The sequence below is a fragment of the Charadrius vociferus genome, unplaced genomic scaffold (assembly GCF_000708025.1).
Source record: "Charadrius vociferus isolate BGI_N301 unplaced genomic scaffold, ASM70802v2 scaffold32, whole genome shotgun sequence".
Taxonomy (NCBI): Eukaryota; Metazoa; Chordata; class Aves; order Charadriiformes; family Charadriidae; genus Charadrius; species Charadrius vociferus.
Genome location: NW_009647856.1, coordinates 11,857,081 through 11,870,404, shown reverse-complemented (window position 1 = coordinate 11,870,404; position 13,324 = coordinate 11,857,081). Strand labels below are relative to the sequence as shown.

Genomic DNA, 13,324 nt, shown 5'->3' with positions numbered 1-13,324 from the left:
TGCATCAGCTGCAGCAGACTCATAGTCTGAATTCTCCCCAATTTTTGCTTATTAGAGTCATTTCCGCCAAGTCCCATATGAATATAAATGCTGGTTACATCAGAACAATCCTATAGCCCACGCACCGTGGCAAAGTGACTCACTGGTGATTCCAACGGTTGAACACACTTTTGAGTCTGGTCACCTGGTTTTGGAAATTATTTTGCCCCTTCCACACTCCAGTAAGCTGTCACCTCTAACATGCCAAGGAGAAGCAGATGGACTTACTGCTATTAATCTTTGACATCAATGAGTCATTTTCTTCACAAGAGACAAACAGATCCTAATGCATTGAACCAACGGGAGTGGACAGCAGGCTCTTTGGAGTTATTTCCACAAAAACCTTGATTTGCTGGTATTACTCATGAGGGATCCTCATTGTAAAATGGTTTGAAAGCACTGCTAATTAGGTCACTTATTTACATTACAATCTCCTGCATTTAAGGCTGGTGGGTGGGAGGAAAGAAAGACAGAACAAGAGTAATTAGTGTAATCATGACGGTAATCTAAGTGCTGACCCCAAGGCACCAGATCAATACCGGGATTGCATCGAGGTGGTGTGCCTATTGTGTGAGATAAAGAATGACAAATCCTGAGCATCCAGGTCAGAAAAACAATGTCTCATTTTCTAACCATTAAATATTTGATGTAAAGTATTGAGGCTGGGCAAAGCAGCAACCCCTTATCTGTAAGAACAGCCTCACTGCAGACATTCAAGGGAAAGAAAAGGCTCTGAAAGGCACTAGAAGATCACTTTGACAAGAAAACAAGAGCTTTTAGTTGGCTGATGACTGTGTGGTTTCATTCCCTGGGATCCACCAAAGCAGACCAATAGTTGAGCTATGAAATTTTACCGTGAAAGTTATAAAACAAAACAAAAGAATCTCTTAATGCTTAGGCTTTACCAAAACAGTCATTGTATCTTCACAAGGTCAGCAGTCTCTTGCTGGTCTTCAAGGTTATTCTTACCATTTTGCTGTCCCAAACAAATTTACCATGGTTTTAGTGGTCCAAAAGCCAACTCAGCTAAGATGGTACCAGCTGCACTCTTGGTCACTGCCTGTTGTTGGTGTTAAGAGACGAACAGACACAGCTTTGCTTTCAGATCCAAGACAAGTTTGCCATATTGGCACTCAGAGGGAAAAAAATATAATCTCATTTTGATATGTTGAATCAATCCATTCAATCTAGCTCTTTGACAGAAAACACACTCATAGCATTGCTGGTGGCTCTTGGAGTCATTGCGAAAAGGCTCATAAATGCTTTAAGTCAGAATACTGATGGACACTTAATATTTCCTCTCCAAATGTCTTCTGAAAAGCCTCTGCACTCGGACACTGACATTAGGAAAAATTTCTTCACAGAAATGGTTGTCAAGCACTGGAACAGGCTGTCCAGGGCAGTGGTGGAGTCAACATCCCTGGAGGTATTTAAAAGACGTGTAGAGGTGGTGCTGAGAGACATGGTTTAGTGGTGGACTTGGCAGTGTAAGGTTGATGGTTGGACTTGATGATCTTAAAGATCTCTTCCAACCTAGATGATTCTATGATTCTATCTTGAGCTTATTGCAGGACTACCCACATTCATGTATGTAACTTGTGGTCAGCTCAGGCCATGGATGGGGTGAACTTGTGCTCATCTGTAAAACACGCCGTAGACAGAAAGTGAGTTAACGTGGTCCTGATCAAACAGTCTGCAAGGCAGGGGTGGAAAGGGATCGCCCCAGGACACCAGATCTCCATTCAGACGATGCGTGCACAGCTATGAGATGGAAAAAGATGTTATGGATGATCGTATTAGAAAGGTTCAGAGTGCCTGAGAAGGGGACGTGATCATGTTTTGAGCAATTGCAGAGGAGCAGCAACTGTTCAGTTAGTGGAACAGGGAAAAAAAAAGAAGTATTGGAAAATGAGACAGCTTACAAAGCTAAACTGGAAAGCTGTCCTTGAAACTGAGTTATATTGAAGCAACAGATATTCATCAAATCATACAAGCACTCAAGATTTATCTTTTGAAGTTAATAGCAGATGGTTTGTATTTGGTAAAAAAAAAGGCATCTTTTTCTGTTTGAGAAAGAAATTTACTTTTGTTGCAGTAAGAAAGCGACAGCATTCACTACGTCCTTCTCCTGCATGAGGTCAGGCACGTGTTGATCATCTTTAATCTGGCTTTTAAATAAGGTTCACTATTAATAGATCTCAACAGAAAAAGTTCCCCATGAGCAATCAATACAGCAAGATGTGTTACAAGTTCAGTGACAGGAAAAAAAATAAGCTCCAACTTGAGAGAAATATAGCCCCATTTAAGAGCTGAATTCAGTTCATTAGAAACACCGGGGTTAAACACAAAGACCCGTCTGAGTTCACCACCGCTGTGTGGCCTGACTACGAAATGAAAGGCATCAATTTTACCACCGCATCGGGCCTGATTTTCATTTGTACTGAGCCCCTTTTACACCACTCTGTCAGCAGAAAGTGACTCTAAATTACAGCTCCTTTACTCTGGCAGAGTGGTATAAAGGGGCTCCGCCATCAGCTTTAAAAGGCATCGCTTTCTCCAGTGTTGCAGGATGCTTTCTGTTAGCCATCAAAGCCTATTTCAGCCCGAGGAGGCATACGGAGCCGGGGAAAAAGGGGAGGCCGACCCTCCGGGTGCCAAGTGGTCCACGATAGTCTTGATCCCGTAATGGCCTTCACTAACCTTTTCAAAGTATTTTGAGATCTATGGCTGGAAAATGCAATGCAAATGCTCCCTATTATCATTAATAAGAGCCAGCCAGTGACAGACAGATGCAGTATTTGGTAAAAAGCTGTAGCACAAATCTTTTTTTCCTCTCCCGCCTGCTTTTGAATGAAGTCGTAGCTCACCCGAACTGCTGCAAGTCTGGAGGGTGAAGTGCCGCCCATCAGCAGAAGCAGTGAAAGCATCTTCCACGTGTTTCCCTTTGATTTTGGGGTGAAAGCACCCCTGAACAGGAGAAAATGACCTGCTTTGGAGGCATCCTGGATAAAGAAGTTAAGAGGCTGAATGCCCTTTTAGATACTTCAGAAGTTCCGGACTCTGTCCTCCCACACCCTGCAATGACCCTAAGGCAATCTCCTCAATTTATAACACCTTAAAAACACACTAACAGATCAAACTGGATCCTGACGGCGTTCCTAACGAGACCCAGCTTCTAGGGAAGAGCCATGCACTTTTTGCAATGTAAATAGGTGAAGCCAACGACCCCTAAGCTTTATTGCTGGTGTCCTCATTGTGATTTTACCTCTCACCATTTCTGCGATTAAATCTGGCTGGTTCACAAACCCCACATGAGATTTCAGGCCTCTAATTTGGAAACCACAAGACTACAGCACAATGTGGCAGTGGGAATTCAGAGCGCTACAGAAAATTGTTGCATTTCTGAATAAGGCCTGTGACAGTAACAAACTCCACGCTGGTTTTTCGTATGCCGCAAGGTACCATATCAATTGCTCAAAAGGGTGAAAAGAGATAAGACTACAACGGGAAAGGACTTCCTCAGGAAGAACAAGAGGGAGTTATCTCCCAGTGTACATATTGGCATCTGCATCACTTTGACATATTGACATTACCTACACAGCCTGCCTATGGCTGTCACGGTGGGATGGAGGGCAGAGAGGGGACAGGCAGTGTCCTGCCTGGAGCTGGCTCATCTCACAGAATCCCAGACTGGTCAGGGTTGGAAGGGTCCTCTGGAGCTCCCCCAGTCCCACCCCCTGCCAGAGCAGGGGCACCTACAGCAGTTGCACAGGACGGCGTCCAGACGGGTTTGGAATGGCTCCAGAGGGGGAGACTCCCCCACCTCTCTGGGCAGCCTGTGCCACTGCTCTGCCGCCCTCACAGCAGAGAAGTCCCTCCTCAGGTTGAGATGGAACTGCCGATGGTCACGTTTGTGCCCGTTACCTCTTGTCCCATCACGGGGCACCACTGAAAGGGTGTTCCCATCCCCCTGGCACCCTCCCTTTAAGTACTTATAAGCATTGATAAGATCCCCCCTCAGTCTTCTCTTCTCCAGACTAAAAAGCCCAAAGTCCCTCAGCCTTTCCTCATCAGAAAAATGCTCCAGTCCCCAAATCATCTTCGTAGCCCTTTGCTGGACCCTCTCCAGCAGTTCCCCATCCTTCTTGAACTGGGGAGCCCAGAACTGGACACAGTGCTCCAGATGTGGCCTCACCAGGGCAGAGTAGAGGGGGAGAGTGACGTCCCTCGACCTGCTGGCCACATTCTTCCTGATGTACCCCAGGATGCCATTGGCCTTCTTGGCTACCAGAATACAGCTGACGTGAAATGGGGAGGGAGAGCTGGAAAGCCATGTCCCTGCAATGGTCCGTGCAAACCCCTCTGTCGGAAAGGGAGCATGGGGTTCCCACGTTTCTCATTAAACCTACATGCAGCTGGCTTAACCAAACTCACTAATTAGCCCTGTGTCTAATGCAGATCGCCGGGGTGGACAGCAGGCTCTGCCAGCGAGCAATTGCAATTCGTGTCTCTGGAGTGACAAGCACATAGCAGAGAAACGGCTTCATCCCGCTTGTTTTGCGGTGGGTACAGCTTTGCTGACAGAAGCAGGCTTGAGATGATAGGACGAGGGGGAATGGCTTCAAACTGGAAGAAAGTAGATTTAGCTTAGATATTAGGAAGAAATTTTTCACTTTGAGAGTGGTGAGGCCCTGGTGCAGGTTGCCCAGAGAAGCTGTGGCTGCCCCATCCCTGGAGGTGTTCAAGGTCAGGTTGGACGGGGCTTGGAGCAACCTGGTCTGGTGGGAGGTGTCCCTGCCCATGGCAGGGGGTTGGTACTCGATGATCTTCAAGGTCCCTTCCAACCTAAACCATTCTATGATTCTATGATTCCAACCTAAACCATTCTACGTCCTGAAGGGCATGGCAATCCCAGCGATGGAGCGAGCCCTCCAAGGAGGTCTCCCATGCATCTCTGCTAATGCTGGCGTGCTTCCCCCATAGGTAGGCAGGGTTGAGCTGCAGAGGTTAATTCCAAATGTGTACCCATATTTTTCCTCAGTTATTGAGAGTTCACTTTCTAGTTTCTGTGGCTGCAGCCACAGGATCAGCCCGACGTCTATTTGAAGCCAGGTTCGCGTGGCAGACTTTGCATCTTTGCTTTTTAACGAATCTTTGCTCCACTGACAACTTCCAAGGGACACTAGGAGACAGGGTGACAGACAAAAGCTTTCACAACTGTCAAAGAAATCATTGGTTTAGGGCTGGTTTTAAAAAACAGTATGTTTTGAGTCCTTTATGCTTTTGAAGCTTTTTTTCTAAGAAAAAGGGTAAGTGTGCACTTATGTGTGTGGTTTTCAGATACAGTAAGATGCTCACCCAATTGCGTGAATCCAGGAGCTGGGGTGCTACAAAACCCCAACAAACAGCCCACAATAAAAACACTCAAGGGTTTTTTTCCATTTCTGCTTTGGTTTCAACACCCTCCTGACCCAACACTTCCTCTCGGAGTGCTCCTTGATGCACCTCCCTAATTTGACTAAATATGGAGCCTCGGGATCCTTGTCTAAAGAGATTTTCTCTTTGTGGAGAAGGCAACGACAGGAGAGCAGATGTCTGTCTTGACATTACTGCCGGAGTCTTGTTTTTCTAGACTGTTCTAAACTGTTAAGGTACTAAAATTGTATTACAAATATTCTTTGTTAAGGATAAGAAAGAGAAAGCACACACAGAAAGTGAACTCGATACGCTGAGCAAACCTTTGGGTTGATGCAAGGATGTCTACTGATCTACAAACATACGTGGACACATAGTACTGCGCAAAAACTTTACTTCCAATAAGCCATGTAGAAGTGAAAGACGATCCTGTTTTATGTGAGGTCTGTGAGAAAGTAATTTCAAACTCAACGTTTAAGCCAGTCGGTCGTTAACTGCTGACTACAACAATCTGAAGTCATGAGATGCCAACAGCCGGCGGAATTTAAAAGGGTGGCTGCAACCTACTCAGCTAATGGCGAATCTTTCATCTTCCTAGCCACACACAGCATGCCACCACCTTAAAAATGTAACGACTGTCCCAGCTTCTTCATTGTGCATAATAATTCCTTCTTTGTAAAACATTCAGAGGGCTTCAGAAGGCTGAAGCTCCAGCAAAGGAGAAGGATGAGTAGATGCTGTATGTGCACATGACAAGGCAGAGAAGCAGGAGAGGAAGAGGCGAGGAAACCCTACTTCCATTTTCACACATAACCTATTGAAAATTTACTTGACTTCCTCAGTTAATTCATCTTCTTCCAGCAACTTTAATCCTTAAATGGTTATTGTTAAAAAGAAGTTTGCATTCCCTCAAAAGACAAGAGAAAAAGAAAATGACTTTGTCATATCTGACTGGTTCAGAAAATACAAAATCCAATTCTGAGGGAGTGCAGATAAGGGAAGAGCTATGGAAGAGCCATCAGCTTAGCAAACACTAAATAATGAAGAATGCAGAGACTGCCCGGCATGATAAAACACTCTATTAGCAAGACTGTTTTTAAATGAGTGATAATTGTGGCACATCCGCAGCAAAAGGTTATTGAATTTTTATCTCTAGGAAGGGGCCTTTTGACAGTGTAACCAAAAAAGCCACCAACAGGTAGCCCCCTTTTTAGGATTTCCCAAAACGTGTCCACACCTGCCCAACTCTAGCTTGTGGTTTCTGAATACTTACAGCTATGCCTATACATTGCCCAACTGCAGCCAAGGAAGCTTTGCTGGAAAAGCTCCTGACTTTCTACAAGGAAGGAATATGGGGCCACCATGAGCATATCACGAACTCCTTGGAGATTACGGTATTTCTTGCTTTGCATCAAAAATTCTGGTTCCAATCACTGACTGAGCGCTTGGCGATGCCCTGAATGGGTCTAAGATTTAATCTCAAGTAGCTGGGACAGAAAAGAGAAACAATCGAAGACCAGGACGTGTTCTCATCATGCACTGGCCCAACATGTGGTAAGCACAGAAGACAGAACCCCACCACTGCTACCAGTTAATGAGATTACGGCTCTTGTTCAAGCATGGACACTTTGATGTAGCATCTAGTCCAAGGAGAAAAATAAAGCAGAAGACAGAGCTGCTTGAAGGAATAAAACACCTGCCCAAAGTCAGCTGCCACAGAAGAAAGCTGGGTGATGAACGGCCCGTTGGCTTGTGTATGACGAAACACGGACTCCAGTTGCATTGAACTGGAACGCTTGGGTTTCGTCTTTAAAGTTAATGATGCTGAAATGACAAAGCTGGCTGCACTTACGGCAATCCGAGTCTGAACGTGGTGAGCTTCAGCACGTGGCAGAAAACCTCGTTATTTAGCTTTACTTTCGGTCAGTTATTTGCCCTCCTCCCTCCCCCCGACGCTCATTAACATGCTGCAGCTTCCAGCAATGAGACGCTCAGAAATTCAGATGATCAAACCACGACAGAAAAGAACAGAGTAACTCGGATGACAGTTGAGCGTTATGGCATTAACATTGTATGAATCTTTGAAACAATAGATGATAGTTTTAATTTTTCCTCCTCTCAGCTCAGTCCGAGCTCATTTGCGTCGCTGTTCTCCTCCTGTCCAGGTGGGATAGAAAGAGACATCTCATCTCATTTTCCCTCTGTTGTTTACTCTTTGTATTCTTCCCCCCTAAAAATGCACTCCCCTGTATATCACTGCACCTTCCCGGATTTGTAAATACATCTGACTTAAAACCACCTCCTCTGCCCCACGGCATCACTTTTTACTTCTCCCATACAGACTGCAGTCAGCTCTATTGATGTTCCATTTATGAGATATACTCCACCAGGTTTCATTTATAACCATGAGGTCAACAGCCTCTATCATTTTCTTCCTCTTGTTTCAGATACTCCTGGCATTTGTGTACAGACATTTTAGTGCATCGGTATAAAGTTATTACAAAGGAAGATGAATTTTTATTGTCAGGAGGACGCTGCCAAGTGAAATATTACACTTCGTACTTTTATGTTTATTCACTGCTGCGTGTAACGTCCTCTCAGAAGCCTGAAAGTCACGCTCATGCCCTTTTATGTTGGGGAAATATTGATTTATTAAAAAATTTGAGTTTCAACCAGAACTGGAATTACAAATGATGTTTTTATTTTTAACAACTTTGACTGTCAGAGCACAGCTCCTCAGCCCCAAGAACTCCCCCAGTAACTACAGTTCTGTGAGCAAACATTTGGCTGCTGAACTTTGATAGCATTTTCCATTGGGTTTTGTTTTCTTTTCTTTCTTTTTTTTTTTTTTTTTTTTTTTTTTTTTTTTTTTTTTTTTTTTTTTTTTTTTTTTTATAATCTTCTAAAGTACACCCTGTGAGAGCACAGCAATTCTCCTTGTCACTCAGGTACTGAGAACCCAAAGCATGATTACGGGAATATCAAAGCTACCTGTAGTATTTTGGGTCTTTAATTATTAGCTAATTGTATAATCTTAATTATCCTTCTGCATCCCAACAAAATGATCGTGAACAGCCGCAGTAAAGAGTTTAAAGGTTCTGCTCTAGAGCAGAGTTATAAGCCATAGGAAGGTTTGGCAGTCAACCAGAGATGCTCTGCTATCGAGGGGCAATTATTTTAACGGAGATACAACACTACGACTTTATTTAGCACCAGCAAATTTCCCCCATCGCTTCCCCAGAGGTGATTTTCAGTGCCCAATTCCCAGGGGAGCTCAGAAGATCTGGCTGCCCCCAGTCCTGTTCCTCTGTGGGTACCTTCCCAGGGGACTCCGCTCCGTATTTGTGGGACAAACTGCCGAAACGCCGCGTATCCTCCCTGCCTCCCAACGTGTCCCGGGATCCCACCAAGCTGTGTGGGTTCTTTTTATGCAACGCTTTCCTTCTCCTCTTCTCCTCATCTACAGCATAGTGGAGATGCCTCCTTCCAAAGCAGCGGCATTTAATATAACCCCTAGACAACAGGGGACGTTCGGTATTTGTAAAACACCCGATATTTTATTACAGGGATCTAGGGCAATATGAAGTGCTCTACCAAATGCATGGCCACCTCTCCAGGGGACAACCTGTGACACAAGGACAGTTACTGGGAATGTCTCGGTAGGCAGGTGAGACCAAAACCCCAGGTCCTAGGAAAAGCTTAACCCCGCGTCAGCTGAGCTATAGGTGACTCCTGGCGAGTTAATAACAGTGGGAAGGTGATGGTGGAAAGCAGCAGAGCTGAGCTCTACTTCTGGGGCTCAGCCACAACCTTCCTCTGACCGTGACCCTGTGCAAACAACTCCAATGACCACCACAAGAAGAGAAGCAACACTAATCATGTCTCTAGCACTTTCCAGACATAAAGAAATAAATAATTAAATCACTATTCCCAGGGGGAAGGAGCGAAAGCTGAAGCACAAAGAAGTTGAAATGATCTCACAGAGGTAGCGTGGACAATCCTTGACAGCCAGGAGCAGAAGTGGACTCTCCAGGCTGCCCTGTCTCTGCCCTCCCCGCACCTCAAGTTCACCAAGGGTTGCTTCTGCCTTTGCAGGCTGACCATCAGTGCCCCAGTGATGAGCACGTTAGGGCGTTCCTCATTAAGACCTGTTCCATTTCTCTACTGAATTCATAATACACATAGATTTTTAAAAATTCGGTGATCTAATCATGCTTTAAAGAAAATGAAACCTGGCTTGGCACTGATACCTGCTCTTGTGCAACGTCATAAGCAGGGACTGCTGAAAAGTTCAAGCGTTGAAAGACCCTTCAGAGCTTATGCTAGAAGGGATGCTTCTGGCACCCTCACCTGGTGTCCACCAAAGCCTGAGCAGATATCACACCAGGAAGAAAGGGATGGAGCTGCTTTGCTTTCCACTTCCCTCTGACATAAACCCGCTTTGAAATCAAGAACAAAAGATGCCCACTCTTGCTAAAACCACATATTTATGCCGGTTTCCATTTCTAAGACAAAGGTTCTCCGATGGGAGCTACTTACTCTGAGTGGTGGAGAGGTTGGAGAGGGCTGCCTTGGTGCGACCTGCTAACCACTCCAGGCTCTCGTGCATGTTGGCCAAGGCCTTCAGGTCACTGACATCCCGCAGGATCTCCTGTTGAGGGATGAGTTTATCTCCCAGGTTGCCAATGAGAACTTCTGACTCTTTGCCGAAAGCAGCCCTGAAACGCAAACCAAAGCCACGCTCAGAAACACAGCACAGGACAGCAAAGGGGAGACACCAGTTACACCATGGAGAAGGTCAACCCAGCCAACGGAGAACTATTCCAGCATGAGGTCTCAATAATGTTGTCTGGTGGAGTTTTTGAAGTCTCATTTCAGTTATTGACACCTCTATCTCAAGGAGGGTTTTTTTTCTGTGCTTCTCTCTGCATTTACAACTTCTGAATATCACCTCACAGTTACAAACTTCATCCCAATCAACTTCCGCACCTCTTCCCCCAACCCAGCATCGACACCTTGCTGAGACACGCACCCTCCCAGTGAGCTTTTTCCTCGGCGTTATTTGCCGCGGGGATAATTGACACTAATTTCTTGGCAGAGAAAAGGGAGAGGAGCAGTTAAGTGAACGTAAAGCTGCTGCCAAGGGTACATCAGAGACCTCCTCCCTCGTTCTGCGGTATTGATGTGGACACTTGGCTGCCGTTCAGCCCTGCTCTGGCACGGTCAGAGTACCTTCAAAGTAGCACAGGTCATCCTGATTTATCCCACGTGCTCTTCACTGACCTCTCTTCCCTCACGTATGAGTTTCCCGTCCTCTCATGTATATGCCGACATACGGATGAGGGGAAGCCTCGTCTATTGCCATCAGTCCCTCTGTTTCCAGGCAGTTAAGCTCAATAGGTTGTTTAATTTTATTACCAGCTCATCTCTCAAAAACATCACCGGTGCTTTTGGTTGCTGGAGGGGAGGAGGGGCAAGCCGATCTGCCTGCAGAAGGCTGCTTTGGGGAACCAGGACCATCGGCCTCTCCCCATCCCTGCTGGTACCATGCCAAGGATGCGCTATGCATCCTATACAGCATCCGCGAGAACAGGGTGGGAGTAAAGACGACGCATTGGTGGTCCCTGTGTTTCACAGACTTTGCAGAGGTGGAAGGGACCTCTAGAGATCATCTAGTCCAACTCCCCTGCTAAAGCAGGATTGCCTGGAGCACATCACTCAGGACTGCATCCAGGCGGGTCTTGAAAATCTCCAGAGAAGAGGACTCCACACCCTCCCTGGGCAGCCTGTTCCACCACTTCCCTGGGGAGGTTATTCCAATGCTTTCCATGTCTCCCTGGGATATGTATAACTAACACACATGAAGTACTTTTAATCTTTCCTTGTAAATCAGCTCTTCCAATCCCTGATTCACTTTTTTTTCCAGATGTTTATCACAAGAAACCTCCTGTGGAACCTGATGGCTTATCGTGACAAAGTGACAAACAAATGACTTTGAATATCAGTTTGTGCATTGTTGTACATGCACGGAGACAAGACCTGGCGAAAAATGATGACCAGGACAAACGTGTTTACCCCCAAAACCCTGGAAAAAAAGCTCTTTCAAGGTGCGTAACTGCTCACTCCACAGCCATGTTCCATCTTTTGCACTCAGATTTAGCTTTCCCAAAACCTGTCTCCACAAAGAGCTTGTTTGGTTATGTCCCAGAATGATTTGCATGGCAAATACCCTCATCGCTTTCGCAGGTGAAGGAGCTCTCCTCCGGCATGACTTTTTGTGTACCATTCGGATGGAGAAAATCAGGACACGGTTCCTACATCTCATTACAACAGCTCCTGGCTGAAACCAAAGTGCATTTCACTGAAAGACTCTAAGTGACGGCACATTTACCGTGGTCCTCAGCACACTCTTCCCGTCATTAGTTGCTCTTTTTGTTATGAATTTGCATTCCACTTTCATTCAACTTTGCAGATCTCCACTTCCTGCCATTAGCTCTTTTATGAACTTACAATGAGGAATCATGCTGCTGAGCATAATAGCTGCAACGAGCTGCAGCAAAATAATCCCATCAGTGGCGTTTTATATACTATCTAAGCAGTTTTATTGCCAGCGTCTCCCTAGATTTGTGGGACTTCACTGTCACTTGAGAAAAAGAAAAGGGAAAAAAAAAAAAAAAGAAAGAGCAACCCTGAAATGGTTTTAAATTGCTCAATTGAATTCATTAGAGGCAAAAAATAAAAATAGCCTTCGTGAAAAAAAACAACAACTCTTCCAGGATTTTCTTCTCCTTGACAATAAAAAGTATGCTGCCTTAGGCTGTCTCCTGCATACTACGGCTTGGGAGGAATCCTTATCTGTTGGCTGTGTCTGAGGGCTGAGACAGAGGAACATCTCCAGCTCCAGTTGACTACAGCAGTGGTAACTCAGACGTTCTTCCTCGCTGTAAGATGGGGCTCATTTTGATCCGCTCTGCCTATAGGAGATCTATCAAGTCCTTTTTGAACTTCAGTAAAGCCCTTAAGAAGCTTCCCTGACTGGGCATTTCTTAGATAGTCGTCAGTGGCTACAAAGTTTTGGGGAATGAGGACAATTGGGCAACTCATCCGAAGTTCAAATGGGTGTTTGAAGGTGAATACAAAGTTGAACTGGGTGGACAAGCTCACAGTCAGGCTTGAACATCTTTTTCTTTGGTAAAGAACAATCATTCATTCATGGAAAACATGTTATTGACTTCTACAGTAAACCCAAAACACCCCACTTAGCTCTACCCACCTACACTCAGATATCCTCAACCGTTCCTGTGGAGCAGAAGACATTTCACAGATATGCTTTTTCCCTTCCAAACAAACCACTTCCGTTGACTTAGACTATCAAATCCCACTGGCAACCGCATCAATCACTCAGAAAAAAACAAGAAATGAAACATTTGGTGAATTTCTACCTTCATTAACATGGCTTTCCAATACAAAATGCCACAGAAAAAGCACTTTTTTTGGGAACCACAATTTGAGAGCTGTTAAATGAGGAGTCACTACCACGCCGCTGCCCACGACCGCGATTACAAATCCAGGTTTATCGCAGGGACAACTCTTCTGCCTTCCCACACGCGAAGAGAAAGCTGTTTTGGCACTGCTTTGGATGGATAGCCTGTGCATGAATAATACAGTGCTTTCAGTCAGGCTGGGAAAAATCTATATAATACAAAGCAGGGTGAATTTCCTATTTTTGCTCCCGGGAGGAATACAAATAAGGCCTTCTACAGGAAAGTATACTCTAAAATGTTGTTGGGATCAATGCGATTCTGCCGCTCGCTCTAAAACAACAGAAGTTTGTATCAAGAGGGCAGCAAATATATTTAATTGCTTTCTT

General features: G+C 45.2%; 1 protein-coding gene across 1 annotated transcript in view; it reads right to left on the bottom strand.

Moving 5' to 3' along the window:
* Positions 1-13,324, bottom strand: part of EXOC4 (exocyst complex component 4) — a 442,826-nt gene that overhangs the window by 46,277 nt on the left and 383,225 nt on the right. The window contains exon 14 of the mRNA XM_009882971.1: positions 9,994-10,172. Within this exon, the coding sequence (XP_009881273.1) occupies positions 9,994-10,172 (179 nt within the window). The remainder of the gene's footprint in view (positions 1-9,993; positions 10,173-13,324) is intronic.